Source organism: Stegodyphus dumicola, chromosome 10 (assembly GCF_044657685.1).
Source record: "Stegodyphus dumicola isolate Sdum_Otavi_A_Nest chromosome 10, ASM4465768v1".
Lineage (NCBI taxonomy): Eukaryota > Metazoa > Arthropoda > Arachnida > Araneae > Eresidae > Stegodyphus > Stegodyphus dumicola.
Genome location: NC_140777.1, coordinates 185,005,764 through 185,033,084, shown reverse-complemented (window position 1 = coordinate 185,033,084; position 27,321 = coordinate 185,005,764). Strand labels below are relative to the sequence as shown.

The 27,321-nt window shown below is 30.1% G+C and overlaps 2 protein-coding genes across 4 annotated transcripts in view; one reads left to right on the top strand and one right to left on the bottom strand.

Moving 5' to 3' along the window:
• Positions 1 to 10,765, bottom strand: part of LOC118196401 (ATP-binding cassette sub-family F member 3) — a 111,663-nt gene extending 100,898 nt beyond the window's left edge. Inside the window, exons 1-2 of the mRNA XM_085825991.1 lie at positions 10,599 to 10,765; positions 8,282 to 8,429 (exon numbers count right to left, since the gene is read on the bottom strand). Of these exons, the coding sequence (XP_085682117.1) occupies positions 8,282 to 8,429; positions 10,599 to 10,677 (227 nt within the window). The 5' untranslated portion in view covers positions 10,678 to 10,765. The remainder of the gene's footprint in view (positions 1 to 8,281; positions 8,430 to 10,598) is intronic.
• A 353-nt stretch (positions 10,766 to 11,118) lies between these two features.
• Positions 11,119 to 27,321, top strand: part of LOC118183882 (uncharacterized) — an 89,811-nt gene continuing 73,608 nt past the window's right edge. The window contains exons 1-5 of one of the 3 annotated variants that reach the window (XM_085825990.1): positions 11,119 to 11,402; positions 14,620 to 14,715; positions 20,863 to 20,943; positions 21,181 to 21,295; positions 25,541 to 25,711. In XM_085825990.1, coding sequence (XP_085682116.1) covers positions 11,224 to 11,402; positions 14,620 to 14,715; positions 20,863 to 20,943; positions 21,181 to 21,295; positions 25,541 to 25,711 — 642 coding nt within the window. In that variant the 5' untranslated portion in view covers positions 11,119 to 11,223. The remainder of the gene's footprint in view (positions 11,403 to 14,619; positions 14,716 to 20,862; positions 20,944 to 21,180; positions 21,296 to 25,540; positions 25,712 to 27,321) is intronic. The other 2 variants (XM_035353491.2, XM_085825989.1) reach the window with 2 other exon arrangements.

Genomic DNA, 27,321 nt, shown 5'->3' with positions numbered 1-27,321 from the left:
TTTTAATTAAATGATAGTTATTTTGTGAATTTTATGTTTGTAGGAATTTGGTATATGTTTAAGTTGAAGTAAACGTGCATGGAAATAATTTAAATATTTGACACTAAGTATTTGTAATGTTTGCGGTATGAATTCGTTGGTGACGTTTATAATATAATAGATAATTTAGAGGTAAAAGTTTTTCGATACTTTATTTATTTTATACGTGGAAATGTTCATATTTGGAAAGGGTATATACTTTTTCGTGATCAGGTAATTTCATATATGTTCTTTTTACCGGGTTTAAAGATTCAGAAAATTCTCATGCATTTTCGTGAAATTTTTCTAATTTATGAGAAAAAAGCAGTATACATGGATATAGTGAAGAGTGTGCGCAATGCCATTTTTGTGCAATTCTGGGATGTTTTTTTAAGTAAAAATAAGTCGACGTGTACATGGTTTAGTGATGTTTTAATTAAATGATAGTTATTTTGTGAATTTTATGTTTGTAGGAATTTGGTATACGTTTAAGTTGAAGTAAACGTGCATGGAAATAATTTAAATATTTGACACTAAGTATTTGTAATGTTTGCGGTATGAATTTGTTGGTGACGTTTATAATATAATAGATAATTTAGAGGTAAAAGTTTTTGGATATTTTATTTATTTTATACGTGGAAATGTTCATATTTGGAAAGGGTATATACTTTTTCGCGATAAGGTAATTTCATTCAGAAAATTGTCATGCATTTTCGTGAAATTTTTCTAATTTATGAGAAAAAAGCAGTGTACATGGATATAGTGAAGAGTGTGCGCAATGCCATTTTTGTACAATTCTGAGATTTTTTTTAAGTAAAAATAAGTCGACGTGTACATGGTTTATGTGTATGTGTTATTCTGAAAAACGCGCAAGGAGTTTGCTATTATGCACTTTTTGCCAATTTTGCAGTGAATATTTGTCATGATTAAGCAGTTTTGGGTACTTTTCCATTTCGCCGGCGCAAATCTCGCCAAGCACACTTTATTGGCGACTACATACTGTATCACATAAGAAATGTTTAACAAATGTTAGTTCTAAGACTTTTTTTTATTTTGAAGGGATAAACATTTTAATATCATTTAAAATTTTGAAAAAATCAATAAATAAAGACAATGAACTTGTGAAAAGACATTAATCTAAGAATTTACTATGCTTTCATAATTCAACATACTGTTTCACCTTTCCTAGCACGTGACCCCAAGTGATCTCATCTACGCTACAAAAATATATAATTCTCTCAGTAATTATCTACATTAATTTAAAGTTGAATCTTAATTTGGAATAAAAGTTTAAATGCAAGAATTATTTCAGTTCGTACGAATAATTTACTCAGAAATTTTGTAAAACCGCAGTGCTTTACTTCGCTAGTGCATTTTCATTAGAATTGATGAATTTAACCCTTGACTTTGTCTTTTCTGTATTTTTGCCTTCGGGCGAGCTGCGTGATTGCATCCTAATTGACTAATTACCACGAATGACCTTAGGGCATAAAATTGAACTATCTGGTAAAAATTGTATGTAATTGTATGCCAGTATTGAAAGAAACAATAAATCTGAAAAGAAATGGCTGCGAATTGTTTTGAAAATGAGGCGTAAAAGGTTACCAGCGAGGATATTACGTCCAGCATTAGTTGTACCGTTATTGGCGACTTAAACGCCTGCGCCGGCAAAACGGAAAAGTACCCAGTTTTGTTAGATAAAACTTCTAGCATAAGTGTAATTCGGCTAGTAGATTGTTGGAAAAAGTGTTGAGTAAATAAAAAGAAAAGAAACATGTCTTTACTGCGGCGGAAAAAAAAATAGAGGGTTGCTGTAACAGAGTTGGTCGCCAAATGTTCGCCAAAAAATCGCCAAGTTACCATAATCCAAAGATCAACCCTTTTGTGATTTGCCACCATGTAACATTCTTTATAATTTACAATTGGCATGTCAAAAGAGTTTTACACTCAGGCAAAGCTTTCAAAATTAAAAATATACTGATATTCTCATGATATTCATTCTTGAAGTTCATTTACTTTGGACTCATTACTTATTATACAAATAAAAATAAACTAGAAATATTTAAAATCCTTAATTCTTGAAAAAAAAAAAAATTATGATGTGGTTATGTACCAATACCTGGCAATGTTTTCTAGCACATAAATTCTACAAGATTATACAAATACAATAAAAGAATAATACTGACCAATATATTTCACAACAATTTACATAAGAATGCTTGTCATTTAAGTTATTAAGATCAGAAATGCTTTTTCTAAACTGGCATTTTATTTACAGTTATATCCAAATGCAAACATTTCACTTGTCAATTTGCATAATGCCGCTGAATACGATTTCCAACTTTGAAATAAAATGCCACATTCAATTTTTGTTGTACAGGAATCAAATATTTTGAATTTTATTTTTTATAAAGAGTATAAAATATTCCTAAATATAAGTATAGGGAACAGGAGAACATATATTAAAGTAAACTCAGTGGTGCAACAGCCCTTAAGATAATATAAAAGATTATAATAAAACTTTTATAAGTTTACTATTATATTTTGAAAAATCAATTTTGTAATTTTAACAAAATTAATCTCCTTTTAAATTCCTACTATTAGCTCACACTCTCCCTATATCCTGTTCAAATTTTCAGTCATTAATAAAATACTTTTTATTCATCCACTCAAGTTCAAATACATTTTTTTTAAACTTGGACTGGATGACACTTGATGTTATTAGTTTTTTCCATATTAAACTTTTAATTAAAAAAAATTTTTTATTACTTTGTAGAGACATTATGATTTTTTTAGAAGAAAGAAAGATGGGAACTACTCTTATATGCGCCCTCAGGTCGGCAAATATTTTTGGAGAGAAATGTTTTATCTACATTTCGAATTTTAAGCCTAAAACATCTCCAAAAATGTGTTTTTCGCAAATGCAAAAATCATGTTTTCAAGACACAACTTAAGTTAAAAATCCAAAACAAAAAATTTAGATAGCGAAAACATAAAGTTTCTAACCAAAAATATTTGACAGGAATCCATGTACACAGCGATACATTTTAACTTCCAAAAACATCTACAAATTGCACATTCTAGGCAGCGAAGGAATCTACGAACTACGCACAACTCGCTTCAATAAATTAACATAACAACAATAAATTTCAAACAGGGTTCATACGCATTTCTGCACATGGAAATTAAGTACTTTTAAGGACCATTAGTGAAAAAAATTAAGGACCTATGAGCAAATGGGAACTGAAATTCAATTAAAAATATTCTATGCCTAAATTTCGCTTTTGTAATACCATCCTAAAAATAAAATAGATCCCTAAGTAGTATGCATTATTACTAAACATGAATTAACTAACACAATTATTAATAAGTTTGAGAATAAAATAAACTTTATGCAACTTATCAAGTAGCATTAAATATTTTACCTGTATAATATTTGGTTATATTTGAAAGAAGATAAGTGAGATTTATGTTTTACTAACAATTAGCTTTATGTTGATTTTTTTATGTCTCATTTTGTCACACACTTGGTCAGTCTAGAGGTTTAGTAATTAGCAGGTAGATTTTATGTCAAACGGCATAGATTAAAACGAGAAGTAAGATCATAATCAGTCTGATTCATAACAAAAGATTGAATGTTTGTCACTGCTGCTGCTTGTCTAGAAAGAGACCTCCTGATTAGAACAAACCTGAAAGGTCTGATGTAGGCACAGTTGGCAAGTGTTGAATGTTAGTCAGGCTCTGCTTAATGCAGTCAATGTCATAGCTTTGTGTAGAGTTCCAGGGGTTGTAGCCCAGTTAATATACTTTAAGGTTCCAATAAGCCTTTTTTTTTTTTTTTTTTTTTTTTTTTTTGTGCCCACCAGCAGCTGAGCGGTAAAGTCGCTGAACACTGGTAGTTCTGTCCGAGGTTCGAATCCCGTGAACGGGCTGGCTGCATGGGTGTTTTCGTGGTTTTCCCCATGTGTAACGTGTATATGAGCCAGTTTCCCTTAGAAAGTCCTCCACAAAGGCATCCCTCCCCTTAGGCAGATAGCCCTAGTGTGCTTTGCCATAATTAAATACACCAATAAGCCATTAAAGCACCAGTGGTGATAAGTTGTTTTGTATATAGTTTTATATATAGTTTTACCTGAATTTTTACATTTTTGTGTTTTATCTTGTGACCACAGTGAGTATTTAATGAAAGACAGTAACTCGCTTTAATATGTAGAGATAATTTTTAAGGTTAAGTAGTTAGTTATAAATAATTAAATTAGGTAATTAAATAACCTTAGTCATTATGGATTTACATGGCCACTATTAAATTTTATTTTTTAACAATATTTCTTAAAAAAAGCCTTATTAAAATCAAAATCTAATAAAATTTCATAGTTTAAAATACATGTAATTTATGACATTGATTCTTAAATGATATTAGTATAATTACACATTAAAAGCTACAATACATTTATGTTTTGTAACAACAACACTCAACAAAATATTTATCCGTTATTTTAATTTGAAGCCTATAAGCTTTTTCTCCCACCTTCTTGGCTAGCCTTCGTAGTGTAGTGGTTTGCACACTGGGCCGGTATTCCAGAGTTCCGCTGTTCGATTCCCAGTGAAGGCGTTGTTAATTTTTTATCTTTCCTGCTTTCAAAAATACCTAATGTCTCTACAAACCTTCGCAAACATTTTGGCTAGTTTATATCGATTTCCTTCTCTTTAAGCATCTTTCCTAACAATTACAGATTTGTCTCAATATGCAAGCCAATGCTCTCGCTAGTTTCTCAATAAGTTTGAGAAACTATTGAGTGCTTTATCTCCTAACTTGTCAACCTCTCCACAATGTACCTATAAGAGCTTAATTGATCTGGTAAAAGTTAAATTGTCCAAAACCCCCGACAGACGTGAAGCATATTATTAATTATTAACTACAATATCAGACAAAGGTTTAAATAACAAGAACAGTCAAATTCAAACTAATTATGTGGATTAGTGGTTCAAAGATTAAACAATTTAATTTTAATTTAATCTGGCTCAATAACTATATCATATGAGGAAATAGAAATGGGAAATTATAGTAAAGGCTGAAATCATAAAAAATTGGGAAATTTACATAATAATAACTGCACATATCTTTAAAGAATAATTTCCTTTATGTATTCAGTTTCTTTTTTCAACACGTTTAGTTTTCACTTTAGAATTTTTGGATATAATTAAGGATTTCTGTTATTCTAAAAAACACTAAATGCATTTAGAATGTACAGAAAAAGCGGCTAATTTTATATTTTAGTAATATAAACATTCAGAATAAATATGAAATATATATAGCAAAGGCCGGTTACAGAGCTGATGTGTCAGAATTTCTAGAATTTAGTGACAGACCGAACAAAATCTAGAAATGGCAAAACTTTTAGAATTTAGAGCAGACATTGAAAGCAGGATTTAGAAAGGCATTGGGCAGCAGAATTTAGGATCCACAGAGATTGTATCAGATAGGAAAATGCCTAGTGCCAGCTATGTGTATGATGCATTAAGAAATATAAGATGAATCTTTTAAAATTGTAAGTTTTCAATGTCTTTATTAATAAAAAAAAAAAAAAAAAAAAAAAAAAAAAAAAAAAAAACCCCTTTCTATAATGCCTGCTAATGTGATAAGATTAGAAGCATTTTTGATATTTTCAATGCTTGTGTCAAGTGAAAAGTAGAGAAAATAAAGGGAAGATAAACATGTTAAGATTCTAGTATCAGAAGTAAAACATTCAAATATTATGCTTTCATTGTTCTTCCAGACGTTCTCCAAAAAGTAAGAAATTCATTGAAAACTTTCTGTAAAATACATCCATTACGTGTTGATACTATGGAGATATTTTCATTTTGTCATATATTTCTCGAATCTTCTAGAATCGTAGGTCTATAAATCTTGCCTTCAAATCTTTCTAAACTTTCCAAGCTGCAATGTCTAAAATCCTAAAGAAAAATTATCCCTACTGTTTCTGTAACAGCAAAAAGACAGAAATATTTTGGGGGAAAAAAAAAAAAAAAGGGAGGGGAAAAGTATAAAATTAATTTTATAGAGAAAACTGATGCCCATTCTGATAATTTTGAATAATCTAAGAAAATTAGATGGTAAAAACTCTTACTATGAAAAAATTAAAAACAAGACATTTTTAATTGATTGCATAGCTAATTTTGCTTTTGCTAAGAGCTGTTTCGTAAACTGTGCTTTATAGCATACCTTGTTTATTTTTCAGATTCCAAATGAAACTTTATAATATGACAGCGAAAAATAAAAATGTTTTATTTTAACGTTCTTTTTTAAATATAATTTCAATATATTACCTGTTATTTAAATGAAATTTATCACTGTTACGATGTTTTAAAAAAAGTCGTCAAAAAATTCTCAGATCTCGGAATTAAAAATTTCTATTGAAACTAATCTTAAAATCGCCAAAATGTAGAAAAGTTGCCAAATTTAGAACCGTCTGATAAAGAATTCACATCCTCAAAAGCGAAAAGTTGTTTAAGAGCTCTTTATTAGGAAAACTGAATTTCGAAAGCTTATGTTTCACTTCTTGCTTAGAAACTCGAGTAATCCATCATTTATATTAGAAATAGAAACAAATTATAACTTATAAACCCATTCAAAAGATTTACCATATATACAGCAGTGAATCGCCAAAAATATTCCTCCAAAATGCTAATTCACACTCAAAATGGCAGTCGTAAAAACAGACAGAAATTTCAGATGATTAAAATTAAGGACCTTCTGCTGACTTTGGCCAAAATTAAGGACTTTTAAGGAACAAAAATTGATTCCAAAAAATTTAAGGACTTTTAAGGACTGTACGAACCCTGTCAAAGAATACCATGTACACAGCATTCTATTTAAACTTTAAAAAAATCTACGAATTGCACAATCTAGGCATTGCGCACAAATCAACCAAATAAACTAAACTAAATTACAAACAATTCAAAAAAAACAATAGCAACAGAAATTCATAGTTAAAAAAAAAAAAAATGAAGATAACATTCTATAAAATAGAAACAGTAAAATAAAATGCACTTACCATAATACATTCCTGAATAAAATTTTGCCAGTCACACAACGTCTTTGAACAAAAGTGCCACGATTTTGCTATATCACATGTCATTCTGAGATTTAAAATTTCGAAAGTAATGATAAAAACTTCCTCCAAAGTTTACATACTACACAAAAACCACAATCCCCACTGACAGCCACATACTTTACCAGCAACCATTTGACTGCAAATCCACACATGAACTATCATAAAACGCCCTTCTTTGCCCGAGTTTTCATAGCAGCTCTGCATTTCGAACTCCGTTTTAAAAGTCCCACAGAAATTCCAAAAATACACTTCAATGCTCATAAACACACCCATGAAAAAAAAAGACTCATTAACAACTCAAACATCGTACCTTTTAATACTAAATTTACTTTCCACACAATCTAAAATGTGCGACTGAAATCTTTCCACCACGTCTATCATTGCAACATAGGCCATTTCAAAACACGCACGACACGAACCAACGAGCAAATTAAACCACTCCAGCAAAAGATTTTTTAACATCAACAGGGTTGCCATACAACACGCAATTGCGCCAAAAACCAGGGCAGAACACATATCCCCACATTTGGTGATATTAGGGTGCATATAAGAGTAGAGCCGAAAGATGAAAAATATGCAATGCTTTCACTGCGAATCGAACCACGGACCTCTGGAATACACACCCAGCGTACAGACCACCACACCACGAAGGCATGCCAAGAAGGTGGGAGAAATACATTATAACTTGTTCAGTTAAAAATGCTGAAACATGAATATTTATGTCATTTGCAACCTTTTTGTAACTGGAAGTATATATTTACAGTCAACGGGTGTGATAATAAAGGGCAAGTAAGGTATTTTTCAGAAAATGTGTGCAATAACACAAATCTAAAGTCAGTTACAATACTATATCAAGAATTTTTTAAACATATAAAATTATATTTATTTTTAATTTATATAATTAAGCGTACATTCATAAAAATATCCTAATACTTTACTTTGTACTTTATTTCTGCTTGTACTGAAAAATTATACTTTAATTTTGATTAACCAGAAAAATTATAACTACGCATCTTCATCTTAAATTACATCAGTGATTAAACTACTTTTAATACACAAGTTTAACAAAAAATTTCACGATTTTATATTTTTAGATAAAAATTTCACAACAATGACTGAAAATTTCTCATACTATTTCTATACAAAACCTTTTCAATGCCCTTAAAAGTTGAGAACATATATCCTTTATTTCATTTTCATCTTTACTGCCTCCAGCTACTTCATGTAACATTTCTCCGATAGCTTCATATATGTGATCTGATGATTCAAATTCATTTTTATTTTCATCCAAAACACCTGTTAATGAAAAAAAGCATATTATCATTATTGTCTTTGTAATTTAAAAGTTAATACTCTGCAAAAGAAACAAATTTTAAAACTAAAAAGTGTACATTTTATTAACCTAATGATATAATTAAAATTACAATGAACTGTATAATTTTGAGAGCAGCTTGAAGATGTTGCTTTTTTTTTACTTGTAAAATATATTTCAATGGCTGAAGAACTACATAGCTTTTAACAAAATTCTAGAGATGTTTTAATCTTCCAATCAAACATACACAGCAAGAAATTTTATCTGATACAAGCAATTTCTGACCTTTCCAATAGAAGCTAGCTAAGATTTTCAGCAGCTGGGGACAATTGAAGATTCTAAAACTAAAAAACTAACCTCAGTGGTGGCAACAGCCCTAGTGGGCCACGGCCTGCAATGCCCTTTTTCTGCTTTCTTGACCTTTGGGGCTTGGAGTGCATCAGAATATGCCTTGGACAAATGGTCAGCTTGTTGCAGGATCCCCCCCCCAGTGTTTAGTCCCCAAACAAACTTGGTACTTATGTTCTTGACCCAATTAAGGGATTAAAAACTGTGTCAACCTTGCCCAGCCCAAGGATCGAAGCCTGAACCTGTGGTGCAGCTGCGCGAAATGCTAGCCACTTTGCCACCGGGCACTCACTGAAGATTCTGCTATTTACCAAAATGCAATGAATCTTTTAAATTAATGTCTCTTTGATGGTATGTTACCCTTAGTTACATCACTGTTTTTCAAACCAAACAAATATACAGGATCATCAAACACGTAGATACAGGGCGGGACATCAGAACTTCACTACTGATCTCACGGGTATAGTAATAACATGCTGACTATGCAGTTTCAATGCAGTTTTGAGAGAGAATGCCTCCCGGGATGGTCTGAAGATCTCCTACCCTTCATTCCCTATTACCAGCTTTCAAGAGGACTAAGCTTTTTAAGTGCTCCCTTGCAGCATGGACACTATATGGTTATAAATAAGCATCACATCAGCTAAGATATTCTCCAGTATAAAAAATCCAATATATAGAGCCATCTTTATAGTACTAATATACTGTTTCATATAATATGGAAATTTGCCACTGAAAAAAGTGCAAAAATGACCATACCATGGAACTGGATCTAAAAATACAGTGGCAAACTCTAACAAACCCATTTGTTTCTCTTATATTTGTTAAGTCTTCCCCCTCTTAAAATCATTTATATTGTGCCTTTCCATATCTTCAAAAACAGGTTATATTGTCTTAAAAATCAAAAATAATCCCCCCCTCGGGTGGTTACATCTTTAATATATTTTAAGTACAAAAGTAATTTTAAGAATGTTTAAAAAATAGTAAAAGCGTTTTCATAAACAACAAACTTTTTTTCCTCTAATAAGGTCTGCAGAGTAATTTATAAAGATGAATTATTGCCACTTTCAATATTAAATAATTTTCTCCTTAACAGTATAATCGACACTCTAATAAAAATTAATATTTACTTGATAAAAATATTCAGATTCATACTAACAAAAACTTATTGATGGGTCCACAAAATAATTTGCACAATTCAGACAGCCATTTTCACAACCATCAAGCAATGAAATAAATATATAATCTCAGGCATATATATTTAATTATTAAACTGATTAACTCGATTAATATTATATTCCACAAAATGAGATTTTAATTAATGCAGAAATACTTTATTTTTTCATTCATACTATTTCTTCTTGAGATGAGAAATAAAAAGTTTGGTTAAAATTCTGATGTTTATAAAATGTTTATTTATTACATATAAATAAATAAATGTATAGAAATGATTAAAAATTTGTAACAAAAAATATGAAGATTACGTTAGAAAACTAAATACGAACATTCCAGGTACTGTTTTTAAGCAAAACATTCAGTAACATTTATAAAAATAACTAAATGCATAATTAAGTGACAACATTCATGAAATAATAAAATGTTTACATAAGAAAAAAAAAAAAAAAGATACATTTTGGCGCATTACAAACTTGAAGTAAATATCACAAATAATTTTTCGATGGTGAAATCGTTACATACATACTAAAATGACGTTCTACTTATAATACAGTTTTATAAATTAAACTACGTATCTTTAACACAGCATGCAAATTAACTTCAGAAGTTTAAACGATAAAAAACTAACTTACTTTCAATATAAGTGTAAAGTTCTGTGTCTATACTTGGAAAAGCAGTAACTAAAATTGAATTTGCTTCTGTTAATGCCATTAGTTGGGTTTAAAAATAAATACATCAATTTCGCGAACACAATTTAGTACCGAAAACAGATGACAGAAAAATCTAAGCACAGGAAAGAGCAGAGGAAATTTGCTTTCATACATATTGCCATCTCGGCAAATGTAAAAGGAAATAAATATAAATAATAAAGGAAATTAATATAATTAATAATAAATATTTTTTACACGTTTAGCAAAAAAAATTATCTTTACAATGTGTTCAATTTATTACTAAAATAATATAAAATTAAATGAATTCTATACGTTTCCCCAAAGAATTAAAACTATCATCATCTCTTTAGTAGATATATATTATTGATATTTAGCATATTATTCATAAAAAATGGAAATTAATAATTAGTTTTTTACTTAGAAAAACAAAAAGCTAAATAATGAAAAACTGAAAATGACATAAACAACAACTATCCCTGCGTTTTTTATAATTATTTCAGATTCCCATGTGGCGGCAAACTCAATTCAACCGCATAAATCGCAGTTCTTGTTTACCTTAATATTTGGCGGTTTTGTTTTGAATGTAATGATGAGTTATGGGAGAGATTTCTTGAAGACTTTAAAAAGGCTTGATGTTCCAAACTTAAATAAATATGAAGACAGTGATTTTGATCCTATGTTTAATGAGAAAAACTTAATTTCATTTCTGCAGTGTTTTTGTTCGTTAACACAAGATAATGTTTTGACACCGGAAGAGATTGCAGAGTATGTTACAGAGATATTTTTAGTGCAAAATGATGCCATGGTGTAAAAATAGACAATTTTCCTTTAACTTATTTCAACAACCATGATATTAAGTTAAAGACAAAATGACTAATGCGACATTTTATCCATTACATATTCAGTTGCATATAAATTATGAGAAAAAATTTTTAAATACAGCTTTAGTGTTAATTATAATATTGAGAACTTATTTGAATATAATTATATTTGAATCTATATTTTAATTTATGATGGAATGATCTTAAGATTTTATTCCGTGTTCGCTTTCCTGTGATACTGGATGTTATAATTGACCAAAACATCTTAAAACAGATACATTGCTTTATAATAATGCTTTTCCTCTTTTCTTTGTCACGAATCATGCTCATTTTCCTGTCTTAGCTGCTATTTGAATAAATACTTTTTTAATGTAATTTTCGTGTTTTTTTTATATCAGTGGACTGCACTAGATAATTGATTAGAAGTTTGTAGTAATTATAAGTAGGTAACAAACAATAGTGGTTAATAAAGGTCTTGGGTTTTTTTTGTAGAAAAGATTGCTTCATGGATTGACACGAAATATCGATGTTGATACCATTTTATCTTAACTTAGAATTTTTTCCCCAAATGTAATATCAAGTACTTTTTTGTTAGATGCCAATGTTATCCTTAAATTAAATCTGATTGGAACTTCTTAGTTTAGTGATCGAGGGCTTTGTAATTTGTGGTATCTATAACTACAAATCACGTATTTTGAACTCTTGAAATTGTAACTGTCATTGTTTTTGTTAGCTAGCTGTCCCATTGTAATCATTGTTCCATCATTTCCGCAAAAATGTATGTCTAAGATAAATCCTAATTTTTTTCCCATTTAGAGCTAAAAGGCAAGAAAGCTGTTAGTAATTGGTGTGTAAATGAAGGTTTAATTAGTTCTGAGTATGAATGACCATAATATATATAAGATATGTGTCTAGTCAAGTATAAGGATTGACTGAAAGGCTATGAATTTATCTTTCTTTAGAAAGGTTGTAGAGCTATTAGGTTATTTCAGAGTAGAAGAGATGAAAAATAAGCAATGCCCTTGCTGGGACTCGAACCACAGACCTCCTAAATATACATCGAGCGTACTGACCACTACATTACGAAGGCAGGAGAAATACCTTATATACTCCCCTTTTTAAAGGTTGACTGATATTTTAGGGGATCCAATCACCAAATTATGGTGGAGAATAATCATCTACCACTTTTTTAGTTCGGGCGCCACTGTAGAGACATTAAGTTTTTTCAAAGCAGGAGAGATGAAAAATTAGCAGTGCCTTCTCCGGGACTCGAACCACGGACCTCTCGAATACACATCGAGCATGCACTACAAAGACATGCCAAAAAGGTGGGGAAAATATTTTATAAGGGGAAATACTGATCATTGATAAGAGGGGGTATATTATTTGAAGAAAGCAAGATGAGTCTAACTTCTATTTTAATTTTAGTTATTTTTGGGTCCATGAAGTGGTTGGAACAAATCTACTTATGAATGAGATGAATCAATGTTCAAATAAAACTCTAACTGATTGGAGGAATTTTTGTAGAGAAGTGTGTATATATACACATGTGTAAAAAAGAGTGAAATGATTGGCAGTCCTTATGTGGCTGTGGAGAGCAATTTTAGGAAAAGGAAGTATAACAGGAGTAGAAGAGTGATGTTCAGTGGTATTTAGAAGAAGAAAAGGAAGGCCTTTTTTTTTTTTTTTTTTTTTTTTTTTGGATTGCGCGAAAGAGACTTGGATGATTGTTGAATCATATCTTTCTTCATATCTGAAGCCACAGTAATCACAGACTGCTCGAAAACCTATGATTGCCTCAGTAATCGAGGCTTTTAGCAATTACTACCTGATTTACAAAAACCTTGGTACTGTTGCCCATCAAAACTATTGAGGGTATGTGGAACCATATTAAGCAGGAGTCTCCTGCAGTCATTCTCCCCATGTATAAAACTGTTTTCACCCCCTCCAAAAAAAGCAGAGAATTATTCAAATGCAAACTTGGCATTGCACACCTTGATCACAATCACTGAAAAACAGTTGAAACCTCAATGAAACTTCTCAACATTAGAAATCACATAGCAGTGCATGGTCAGAAGTGCTTTTCTGGCGTGGTAGTGACAACACAGAAGTCAAGAAAGAAAGGACATGAATGGGGGTGAGGAAACATGTTTATTATTCGGAGTACAACAAATACAAAGAAAAAACAACATAAAGAGACTATTATCATCATCAAAGGCATTCAAAATTATGACCCAGACCGTCATGCATCTTCCATGTGATTTTCTATTCGTGATGCAGATCTTCCATCCGCCAGAGAAATGAGGCCTGTGTAATGGTCCGTGGTCGTAATTTTGAACACCCTCTTTAATTATGATTGTTGTTTGTTTTTCTTCTTATTTGAAGGTTTCTGCTGTACTAATCATAATGAAATACATTTTGTCTCACTGTTTGTGTCCTTCCTTTTTTGCGTTGTCACTATTGTGCCAAAAAAGCATTTTCAACCATGCATTGTTATGTGATTTCCGATTGTCTGGGTGTACTCTATCTTTCCTGAAAGTTTGTCACCACTGTACCAATACACCCTTTATATATTATCTGGTGACTTTGTGCATGACCGTTTTATGGCTTTTCAATGGTGGTGAATACAATCAAAAAGTACCTTTATTTCTTTGTTTCAACATGTGACTACATTTCAAAAAATCATTTAAGTTATATTTCTTAATTACAACTTTCATAAACTACAGTACAAAGTCCGTATTCCGGACTCGTTGGGACTTCGGCGATTTCCAGATTAAGGGTTTTTCTGGATTATAGATCATCAATTTAAATCTGGTAAGATGGCATTCAGAAATTATACAATTAAAAATATGAAACCATAATTTATGAAATGAAGAGCAATTATGATCTAAAGTGTATCAAAATTTACAAAAAAAAAAAAAAAAAAAAAGGGCTTAATATTTATTTATTTACTTTATTAAACATTTCTTTCAATGTAAGTTGTTTAAGTTGCTTCATTTTTGTGCTAAACGCATTACGCACATGCGTAAAGCATACAAAGGATTACAGACTTTGTACTGTATAATATTTCTTTTCTGTATTTAGAGTAGTTCTCATATATGAAAAACTTATCCCCAGAATTATGTATTTATTACAAATAGCATTTATTTTATCCTATTTAGATATTCTTCTTTGTCACCTGCAGAATTGGCCAGATATGAAATTTTGTTGAAAACTGAAGATGTACAGTATCCTGAAAAGTTTGAGTCTGAGAAACGGTAATACTATTTAAAAGTTTAATTTCATATATATCATCTACACACATTCACATATACACTATTTTTAAATATAATTGTAATGCTAAAATAAATATTACTAAGAACTAATTTGTTAAACTGATCAAAGTTAATATTAAACACCTTTAAATTGTGAATACAAACAGTTAGGATTGTTTACTATGTTTTTGCCAATGTTCCACTGAGATTGCTTGCATTTTCATTTTAAAACAGAACTATGTCGGATACAAACAAACCATTATTCAAACTGAAATAGTCATTTATGGCCAAACTTGTTAAATCTGAGAATGTGGTGTTTCTAAATCTTGAAAACCTTAATTTTATTTTATAATTTTATCTTAATAAGTTATCTTGAAGTTATTTCAAATAAATGATTATTGATACAGTCAAAAGTCATTAATTCGGACACCCATAATCCGGACGTCAAAGCTACAAACTTTCTGCGTCAATGCATTAAGTGTTCATGCATGCGCGTAATACCTTTAATACTTTTATGCATGCGCGTTTAATGTATAGTGGACGGTATAAGCTAAGCTAAAATTATCTAATTATCTATTTTATTTAATGTTGCAGATTGTGTTGTTCCTTAATCTTTGAATGGGATCTGGCTTGTTATTTTTCGCACACTGTTAGAGCAATTTTATAAAAGTGAGCTTGAACTTTCAATTATGTCAAATAGAATTTCTGATATATATTTACTAATATGTAAAGGATCTACAAAGCGAAAGTATGTTTCAAAGTGCATTAAACAAAAAGTGGAATTGCAGCAAAAAATGGATAAAGGCATATTCTTTGTTTATCTAAACTTTAACATTTGTTTATCTTTAACACCGCGGCACGCAATGCATTGGAAGTTGAAATGTCAGCACTATCCTTATCTTCAGGGCAGATGTTTTTATTTTATTTGGCTTATAATTCCTTACTAAATGTAGTATTTCATCTCGATGTACTCCGTCTTTGATATGATTTAAATCAAATTCTTCGTCATTATAATTCGCTTCCGATACTACAGAAAGTGACACAGAGGTTATTGAAAACGAAAAAATTTTGTTTGACAAATTAGTCGGTATTCTCAACACAGCAATTATAGGACTTGAACAGCGGAACTTTGTAACTGAACAAGAAATTATGTCTGTTTATAGAATTAAAGAGAAAGTACAGTCAAAAGTCGTTAATCCAGACTCATCGGGACTTCGGCGATTCCAGATTATCGATTTTTCCGGATTATAGATCATCAGTTTAAATCGAAGATGGCATGCAGAAATTCTAAAATTAAAAATGTGAAACCGTAATTTATGAAATAAAGAATAATTATGATCTAAAGGATATCAAAATTTACAAAAGAAAGCTTAATATTTATTTGTTTACTTTATTAAACATTTCTTTCAATGTAAGTTGTTTAAGTTGCTTCGTTTTATGTGATAATACTTTCTCTTTAATTCTATAAATAGACATAATTTTTTGTTCAGTTACAAAGTTCCGCTGTTCAAGTCCCGTTAATTGCTGTGCCGAGAATACCGACTAACTTGTCAATCGAAATTTTTTTGTTTTCACTAACCTCTCTGTCACATTCTTCATGTCTTTATCCATTTTTTGCAGCAATTCCCCTTTTTGTTTGATGGGCATCGAAACATACTTTCGTTTTGTACAATCCTTTGGGAGCTCCAGATTCGGAAATTCTATTTGACATATTCGAAAGTTCAAGTTTACTTTTATAGTATTGCTCTTACAGTCTGCAAAAAATAATAAGCCGGATCCAATTCGAAAATTAGGGAACAACGCAATCATCAACATTGACTGAAATAGATAATTAGATAATTTTAGCTTATACCGTTCGTTATACATAAAACGCGGACGCGAAAATGTATTATGCGCTTGCGCACACGCAAATGCGCAGTCGTAAGAAGTCTTACGCGCACGCGTAAATGCCTATGCGCATGTGTCAACGCAGCGCATGCGCAGAAAGTTTTTAGCTTTGAGGTCCGAATTAACGACTTTTGTCTGTATTATCACATAAAATGAAGCAACTTAAACAACTTACATTGAAAGAAATGTTTAATAAAGTAAACAAGTAAATATTAAGCTTTTTTTTCTTTCTTTTTTTTTTTTTTTTTTTGTAAATTTTGATACTCTTTAGATCATAATTGTTCTTTATTTCATAAATTACGGTTTCATATTTTTAATTTTATAATTTCTGCATGCCATCTTACCAGATTTAAACTGATGATCTATAATCCGGAATCGCTGAAGTCCCGATGAGTCCGGATTAAAGACTTTTGACTGTATACATATTGGGTTTTAATGAAAGTTTCCTGCCATCACAAATATCGTCTGCACAAACAGTTTGCGTTGGCTTCTTTAATCATATTTTGTCGAATGATTTTTGGCATTTGAAAGAAAGAGACTTGCTTTAGAACACTGTGCTGTAAAATCTGTAAAAAAATATGGTTAACATTAAGTACAAGGTCTGAAATGGAACTATCATGCTACCAGATTAGAACCATCATTTATTTCCAGTTCTTTTGCAAAACGTCAGCTAAAGAATGTCACTGAATCATGTATACATCTTTAGGTACTAATTTTGTATCGTATTACAATGTGAAGGTTTAGTATCGAAAATTCAAAAACAAGGACTATGACATTCAACAAGCAGAGCGCTTTGGCCAGCCTGCTGATGTTGCTGAGGCCCACCTGCGGTAACTTGGGGAAGATCAGTGTACTCGAGAGTTTGCTAAGGAATTAGATGTTGTGCCATGTCCATTAGTCACGCTATACGTTGCTTAAACTTGACGTTCAAACTGACGATTTCAATCACTGGGTGCCACATGAGCTGACTCAAGCAGATAAGGGCAGATGTGTTCGGGGCTGCACTAATCTTCTATGATATCAAAGGAGAAAATTCTGGACCGAATCTTCACTTGTGATTAAAAGTAGGTTTACTTCAACTCCACACTCTGTGCTTGGTGAGCCCATTGGCTGCATCGCAAAGCTCAATTTGACTAACAAAAAAGATCATGTTTTGTTTTTGGTTGGCCTGCCATAGTATAATGCACAAAGAATATCTGGAAAAAGGTAAAAACCTTAGAATGTAAGGTGTACAGTGAGATGCTAGTCAGTGTTGATGCTGCTATCAAAGAAAAACATCGAACTGAGTTTGAGTACTAAAAAGTAATATTCCATCAAGATGATGCAAGACCACAGGTGTCTGCATTCACTGGCTGGAGTCTATATGAACTCGAATGGATGTATATTCTATATATATATATGGATCTTTTGCCACAGCCATCATATAGCCCCGACATTGCTCCTTTGGACTTCTATCTTTTTTCACATCTGCAGCTACATCTTTCTGGTGTTATATTCCATTCTGCATATAATGTGATTGATCTGTTTTTGTACTTGCGGTTGCATAGAATGTGGTTGATCTGTTTGTACCTGTAAAATGTGGTTGATCTGTTTTTGGATTTGCTGCCACAAAGTTTCTGGGCCAAAAGCTTTGAAAGACTACCAAAACGCTGACAGAAAAAAAATTTTTTTTGAATAACTTTAGTAAGAACTTTTTTTGGCAGAAAACTTTCATTACAGCCAGATATTTTAAATTAATTAATATACATATTTTAATTGCCAAAATTGGAGAATGTCGACTTTCACCGGAGAATATCAACATTCACCAAATATGTTGGTGAAAGACCGAATATTTCACTACATTCTTGTATATTCGGACCTTCACCGGTGTATGTCGACAATCACAGATATGCTCTGGTGAAAGTTGAAAAGAGAGGTCATAAAGTGCCATAACAGTTTAAGTTGTTGCAATAAATAAGATTTGAATCACATCATTTAGTAAGTTTTTTATTACTGTTATTTTATTTTCTCATTTAATGTACTGTATAATTAAGTAAGTTTTTAACTTCTATTATTTTCCTTTCTCATTTTGAATGTATTGTGTGTTTTAGGTTCTCATGTTCTTAAGTTCTTGTTTCAAGTCTCAAGTGCATTTATTCGCGACTGAATTACGGAAAAGAAAATATAATATTGTTATATGTTCAACATTCACCATTAGTACATGGTGAATGTCGACATTGACCGGTGTAAGTCAGAAATAAGAGTATTTGGAAAATATTTCAGACATACACCAAGAGACTATGTGAATGTTGACATTCTCCAGATTTCGGTGTTTCACCATAACATATATATATATATGTGTATATCTGTGTTTGTGTATGTATGTGTATATCTGTGTTTGTGTATGTATGTGTATATCTGTGTTTGTGTATTAATATTGTCGTGTTTTATTAAACTTTTTTTATTCTTTGTTATTTTTAGTAAATTGAACAAAGTATAATTTTTTTCATTAAAAAAAAGTCCATTTAAATTGCTGATAGCACTACTTTTAAAGATCAAATGAAATAAACAAATCTATATAATAATACATTAAAAATTATTGAAAACCGATAACAAGCTGATAAAATATGCAGTTGTAAGTTAGTTTGCTATGAGCCAACTAATTCCACATTCTCATTCATTTTCTGTAAACAAACTATTTTTGATAAAAGATAAACAAACTATTTCTTGATTCTTTATTCACGCCAAGACCGGCACCAGAAAGGCAAAATTTCAAGATAGCCACTACATAAAGCCAAAGTAAGAAGTCAATGAATTGCACAAACTCGATGCCCATGTACACGGCGATCTATTTTCACTTGAAAAAAATCATCAGAGAATTGCACAAACTAGGTATTGCGCACTGCCTTAACTTTGTCCATGTACACATCGATCTCTTTTCACTTAAAAATCAGGAATCTAAAAAAAAGTTAAAACTATCCTGGTAACCAGAAATGGGATTTCATCGCCAAAACTGAACAAAATTTGTTGCTAATCGAAGGGGCACCCAATTCTACACTAGAGCCCTATTTTTTTTTTTTTTTCCCTCATTAATTTACTGCTATTGCTATCTGTATTGAGAGCACAAATGTGGCTTGAAGCTTATGCGTACAAATATACATTGCCAGTTTTCTAACTAAAGGATATGGCAAATTAACTTAGAAGATTGTATTTTTGAAAAGTAGCTTTCTAAATTAAATCTCTGATGTAGAGTAAAACATTACTTAACCAAAATTAGGAAAAATTAAAATCGAATCAGTTAGCCATGAACATAGTCATATTAATTTTTTATCAACTTTTTCCATCTTTTTTCATGTCTTCCTTATTAAGAAATGGGCACATGTTTTATTATGTACAAAGGAAATGCAGTAGCATGCAAAAATAGTGGACTGTGAAATTTAAGTTCAAGAGTTGAACTTTAATTAACTATATTTATCAATAGATTGTTAATTGAAATTCCAGTTACATTAAAATAAATGCATAACAAAAGCAGAACTAGCAAAGATTCCTATAAATTTCAGTACTCTTCTATTATCGGGACCAGATTCAGAAATGAATGTATGTATGCACATATGGATGGATATATGTGTTCATGTATGCATGTATATAAGTATGTATGTGTATATGCACACATTTCAACACATACATGCACATACATACGTACATACATACATTTCTGAATCTGTTCCGAATAACAAAATAGTACTTAAATTTCTTGTAAGAATATTCCACATGATTTTTTAATTTTTGTTGTTAAGTATTTGTTTACAAGTGTTTTTATTTCTTATACATAATTTTAAAAGAGATCTTGAAATTTTTTATTCAAAATGTGTTAGAAAATTAGACTTTTGTTGAAAATAATATGCATAATTATGAGCCATTTTAATTTTTTTTAAATAGAAAGTAGGTTAGCTGGAGCTATAAAAAACAAAGTCTTACTGAAAATTACGCTATCCCAAGTTTAGTTTAGACAAATGGGATTTTACTGTAATTAAAAAAGAAAAAAAAGAAAGAAAAAAAAAAAAGATTTATTTTTCACTTATTTGTACATTTTTAGTTATTACAATAAAACTTTTTCACAACAATATATTATCATTATAATCTACTTAATTGTACAGTTTTAATTTTCATTGGTAATATAAAAAGTACAATAAATAGTATCATTCTTCCTTCTCCTTGTCCCAAAACAGTAATTTTTGGTTTATTAGAAATAATTTATTGTATATGTTTTTCTCATTTTTCTAGAGAAATAAAATTTCTTGAAGAACATCTGTCACAAATTGAAAGCCATAATAAAATTCTTGAAAACCAGAAAGAACTTGCTAAGTAAGTAAAACAATTACTTTGCATAACTAATAGTTAAAAGATTTCAAAATCAAAAAGGCAAATCATTGCTTATCAAAAATTATTTCCTTTTTTCTCAGATATTATAATGCATTTTAACATCAACATTAGTTCCCACCCCCATAAAGTATTTTTTATGTATAAAGCATTTGAAACTGAGGAGATTATTTTAGTTTAAGCGTCATTTCTGTGTTATCTGATAAATGCAATGAATTTTAGACAATACGAAGAACATCTTTACCAAGAGAAAGAAGCCTGTGCTAAAGTACTTCATGGTGTTCGATGTCAGTTCCAGGATTATTCTGTGTCCAAAGTTCCCAAACTGGAAGCAGAGGTATAAATATTTTAGGAGATTGCTTTCTAGTTTCAGATTATTAATAAATCAGTGGTTATTAAATTTTGATTTCTTCATTAAAAATTTTTATCTTGTCTTGATTTCATTTAAAAATGAATAATATTGGTACATAAGTTTAGCTTATTCAGAAACAGTTATTATTATTATTAACTGCTCTTGGTCTCCTGGTAGATTATAAAATCTACTAGTTTATAATTTTTAACCTTAACTGAGGAAAATGTTCCCATACAGGAAATGAAAATTTATTGAATTCACAGAATTTAAATTGTTAAAATTCCATTCTTCCATCCCTTCTTTTAAGAATAATTTTTCTTGTAAAATTTTTTATGAAGATTCAACCAATTTTTAATCAGTTAATATTTGTGTCTAATTGCATTTATCATTAAATGGTACATTACTAATTTTATCTATTTAATAGGATGTACATTAATTATTAATTTAATTTTCAATATATTTAAAAGTACTTTGATAAGTGAAACTTTTCTTCCCTACATCAGATTTCCTTAGTAAAGAAGACTGCAAAATAAAATTTCCAAAGAATATAAATTTTAGACTATCTTATTAAATAATTATATATTTTACATTAGAATCATATAAATATTTCAATATCCATGATGATGCATCATATAGTGAGTTAGGAGTTCTTATGAAATGGCATTGTCCTACTGTGAGAAAACTTCCCGTAAACCCTTGAATTTTTTTTAGTTGAAAATCAGCAACACAGGATTGACATAGTTGGTGCAAAATCACCCATTTGGTGACAAAATTTGTGATTTGCCATAGACAGATGGAGAACATTCTAGAACAAATTCTTACCAGTTTGGCCCAGAATGTTCTCGAAGGCAGGCCAAAACCTATATAAACACTGCCTGTATGCAGAGTAGCAATATATCATAGTGTATTATTGAGCTTTATCTTGAGTGTGTTGAGGTCCGAGAACAATCGACTGAGTCGGAAGCTGTACTTTAGTATTTTGCCGTGAAGTTGTCTTTACCGTTATAACTTGGTAACCTGAAGGCTTTGTTGCTAAATATTTCAGCATGTTTGCCATGGTTTTTTGACAGCTGTAACCGTGTTTTTGGAACTGTCCTGAGTAATACTTGCTAAATAAACTGTGTTTTGATTCTTCATCAAGTATTATCATCAATCACTCCAAATCCACAAATCCATAGAATGCAAGAATATAATTATAAAGTTTACGTTTAGGTTCTGACAAGTTATTTTATGTTAATCATCTTTCTTAGCTTCACATGAGGTAGAAATAAAAGAGTATTTAATGAAAGGTTTTAGAGGGTAAAATCAGAGTGTGTTCTGCTTGCTTGAAGGCCACATTGCTGCTTTGATTCTCTTCATAGTATTCTATGGCCAATAAGGCTTGTTTATACCAACCTTAGGTCAGAATCAGCTTGCACATTATTCTGTTTGTGCAGCCATTGGGCTAACTTGCTTGTCTTAGTTTTAGTGTCTTTGATTTAAGACATAATTGCTGGCTTCTGTAAGCAGGAGAGGCACCATCTGTTAAATTTCATCTTAGTCAAATAATAGGTCCATTACACACTTTCTCTTTCTGGCACATAGAAGACATACATCTCTCTGACATAATCTCTGGTACATAAAAAGACATAATCTCTGGTACATAAAAAGACATAATGATAATTCATTATTCTTAAGATTTCTTGTACATTTTATGTTACCAAAGAACACGAGATTCTACATTTTAAATAAAATCTATGCAGTTTTAAAGAAATGTTTCCTTGCTTTAAAAAATGGCAATGATGTAGCATACTATCTGTTGCTTTTAATTAGATATGTATTTCTTATGTGGTGCCATTAAAACTGTATTTTTAAATACAAAAATAAATGCAAATAATTTTTTTAATAAATGAAAACGGCTCTATTTATTAATTTAATGACCTATACATTTTTAACCAATTTCGTTTTCTTGAAATAAGAAGTCTTATCTCTTAGAAGAAAGATCTGAAATAGATAATTATTTCAGAACCTGTATGAATTCTTCATAATGTTGATTTTGACTGTTATTCAAAAGTTGTTTTTAAAGTGACATCAAATATCTTTCAGTAACTAATAATAATGATAGAGTTTCATTTGTTATTAGTAATTAGTTGGTCAGGACTTTCTTGAGATATCATAAGGAAATTTTCTAAAATAGAAATTTGAGATATTCAGTTGCATAAATGAAATTAAGGTGAATTTTTCAAGCATTTAAATGTTTTTCGTGAAATTAGTGAAACATTTAAATTCTTAGTCACAGCAACAAGTAATTATTCTACACTCATAAATAATGAGAACAATGAATTATATGCACTTTTAATGAAGAGATGACATGAATATTTTCTGTTCTGTTCAAAAATAAATCCAAGCATAAAGTTGCATTTTAATTAGCAGTTCAAGTCAACAAACTTCCATTTAGAGATTTCATATATTATTTGAAAAAGCTTTTCTAGATCTAAAACATAAAACAAATAGCAGAGCAAAAAAATAGAAAGTTTTAATTGGAATTTCTAACTAAAATAGAACCACAGCAAATTTGAAATAACAGCATTTCAAAACACGATCTCCTAATGACAACAACACTCAGTGTTGTCAGAACTTATCAACTAAATTATATATTATTGTTGTTTCCTTTTTAAATACTTTTATATACTTTAATAATTTCCCTTTCCAATAAAAAAAGGGAACAATGATAATAATAAATTGGAAGAGAAAGTCACAAGAGTCGCATCTTATTACAAAGATTCAACAGTCTCGATTTAAATAGAGGTTTAGTCATTATATCAGCAACTTGCTTCTGTGTAGGTATTTGCTGTACAGTGATTTGCATGTCTAGAACTTTCTCTCATATGAAAAGTGTTTAATATCAATATGTGTTGTATGTCAATGAAGCTTAGAATTTTGTGACAGTCTCCCTAAGCAATGTAATCTAAACTTCATGTAACTTCGTAACATTGTTAAATAGTCACTCTAACCAAATTGCTGCGCTCAAACACTCTCTAGATGCAGTTATCATGAATTGCTGGCACAGTAATTGCTTTATTTGTCAAAATTGCGACAACTGAAGCCAAACTGCCTTTGGCTAATCCATAATATAGCTCCACCACTATATAATATCACTACTGCAGTTGTACATTTCCGTCTTTCTTGACATCCTCTGAAATCTGCATGACTATATCACTCCAGTATTCTTGGTTTATTCTTGTATCATTTATTCTTTATGTAACATCTTTATTAAGAGAACCTGTATGTATCCGAATACACTTTTCACTTTGATCCAGTTGTCTTTTGAAGAACTTTCAAGGTGGCTTGAAAGAATGCTGCCACGGTAAGCTTTGTTTTTAAAGCTGTGTTAGAAATTGTCAAAGGAAATTTGGTGAAGACAGGAAATTTTCCAGTAGATGTTCCAGTTGCTCAACAAGAGAAATACAGTGAAGTTTTAAGAAGTTTAAATATGCAAATGTAATAGCATTAATGAATTCTATTAGAGAAGAAAACATTAAAAAATTTATGAGATATCAGACAACTAGCAGTAATAAAATCCAAAGAAACTACCTAAATGATTTTTGAAATTTAATTTTTTCACTTTGTACTCTAGATAGAAATCATAACATAATATAGCATCTGGTTTTTAACATACTTTTATATTATTCAGTAGTTTTCGATATGAAAGAATGAGAATGATGGCAAACTCAAAGTCTTTTTAAGCTTTTCTTCTAAATAAAAATGAAATCCGATGAAACTGTAACTGGTTAATATTTTCATCATTTGTTGATAACATCAATTGCTCTCTCTCTATATATATAAGCAATTCACTTTTGATTTTAGTTTTGGTTTTGTATAATTCTTTGCCCATGCCTATATGGATGACAAAACATGAAAATTCTTTAAAGTTTTTAAAATTAATTTTTGGATTATTAAATGTTTTTTCATGTATTTAGATGCTTGCGATTAATTTACATGTGCTTTCTGAATCTGAATGATATTTCAAATTAGTTTGCAGCAATAATTAATCTTTTATTTGTTAAGGATTGAATTTTAAATTAGCTTTATATGAATGAGATAATGATATTGTATTTGTTAAATTCATATATATATATATATATATATATATATATATATATATATATATATATATACATTACAAATATATATTATAAATGTAACTATTGTTGTACTCTATTTGTTTATTAATTTATTTATTTTTAAAAGCTGCTTTCAGCAATGAGGGATATATCAAATATTGTTCAAGAGTTGAAATCCCTTCTTATTGAGTGCAATAATGTGAGCAAAACAACTTTAGCTAATAATATTGAGCAGTACCTGAGAGCTGAAAAGGATATTTTAGATCCTGTTAAAGCTTATTTACAAAAGGAATTTCAGGTTTGTGTGCCTTTGTAATAATTTTATGTACAGTATATGCACACACACTTACATGCATACATGCTGTTGCATGTACGTATGTGTATATGTGTATGCACACAAAAACAATGATACTTGTGTCAAAGCAGTAGAATTAAGTCTATTACAATGCAAAAAAATAAGTGAACAGCATTTTGACGAAGCAACATTCACACATTCTAAGTCAAAATATAAGGCATATCATTTTATTTAAATTAAAGTAATTGATGATCAGTGTATAAGAATATGCACTATTCAGAATATTTTTAACTTGATCATACAGATGTTTTAACAAACAATTCCAAAAGATATTTTAAAAAAATACCCTGTTTTATGTTTCAAACTCTCACGTAATATAATAATACCTGCCATCATATTTGGTTGTAGTATTGTTTTTCCACATTATATGATAATAAACAATTAATTTAATAGAGAATATATAAATGAAAATTATCTCCTATGCAATGTGAAATGAAATTTAAATAACAAATGTGTAATTAAGACACACTAACACGCCGAATAAATACTAATTCAGAAGTCAAACAACAAAAATCAGCGTTATACCTACAAAATTTTCACAGGACTAGTTTCGATGGTTTTACCGAACCATCATCTTCAGCTGCATAGCTCAGCTTGCAGCTGAAGATGATGGTTCGGTAAAACCATCGAAACTAGTCCTGTGAAAATTTTGTAGGTATAACGCTGATTTTTGTTGTTTGACTTCTGAATTAACAAATGTGTATTATTGTGGAAATTATTAGTCGGAATTTATAAATAATTAAACTGGAATTGTTAATTAAAATGCAAAACTCAAAAATAAAATGAGAATTATTGCTGATTCCATAGAATGATCTCGACTCATTAAGGGCAACTGAAACCTCTCCATACAACCATCAACAAGTCATGAAAAGCATGTTTTGTCATTTTGCATAGCTGAACAAAATCAGTATTCTAATTTTAAATTTCTGTTCAGTCTTATGAAACCCAAATTTTTAATCTTAAAATTTAATTTTTAAATAAAATTTTTAAAAAGTAATTAATTTTTTTCTTATTTTTCTTTACAAATAATACACAGTTATATGCATTAAATACTTTTCTCAGTCCAGTATAAAGTTCATTTCCACAGTTTTATTTTAAAACACCATAGGAGTCATATTATTGATATATAATTATCAATTTCTTTTGCTGAATGAACAGCCAGCCTCAGATTTTGATTTTTTTTTTCAGAATATCCCACATACTTTTTTTTTGCATAATTTAAACATATATCCTTTCATTTACTTTGCAATAATGAGCAAGGTAAATTAGATTTTTATAATGAGTTTGGTATTAATTGTATTTTCTAGTGTAGTCAAACTTAAGAGTTCACATTTGAGACTAGTAAAACAAAAATACCTATTATCTTGAATGACCTGCTGTCTAGAGTTGAAAGAATAGGGTTTTTTTTTCCGGGGGGGGGGGGGTACAAATGAGCAAAATAAATGAAACAGAATTGTTAATAATAATTCTTATTAAACTTTAAAAGTGTGTGTCTATTTCCCTGTGAGGCCTTTGTTATTTTAATTAAGAAAAAGATTACTTATTTAGTACAA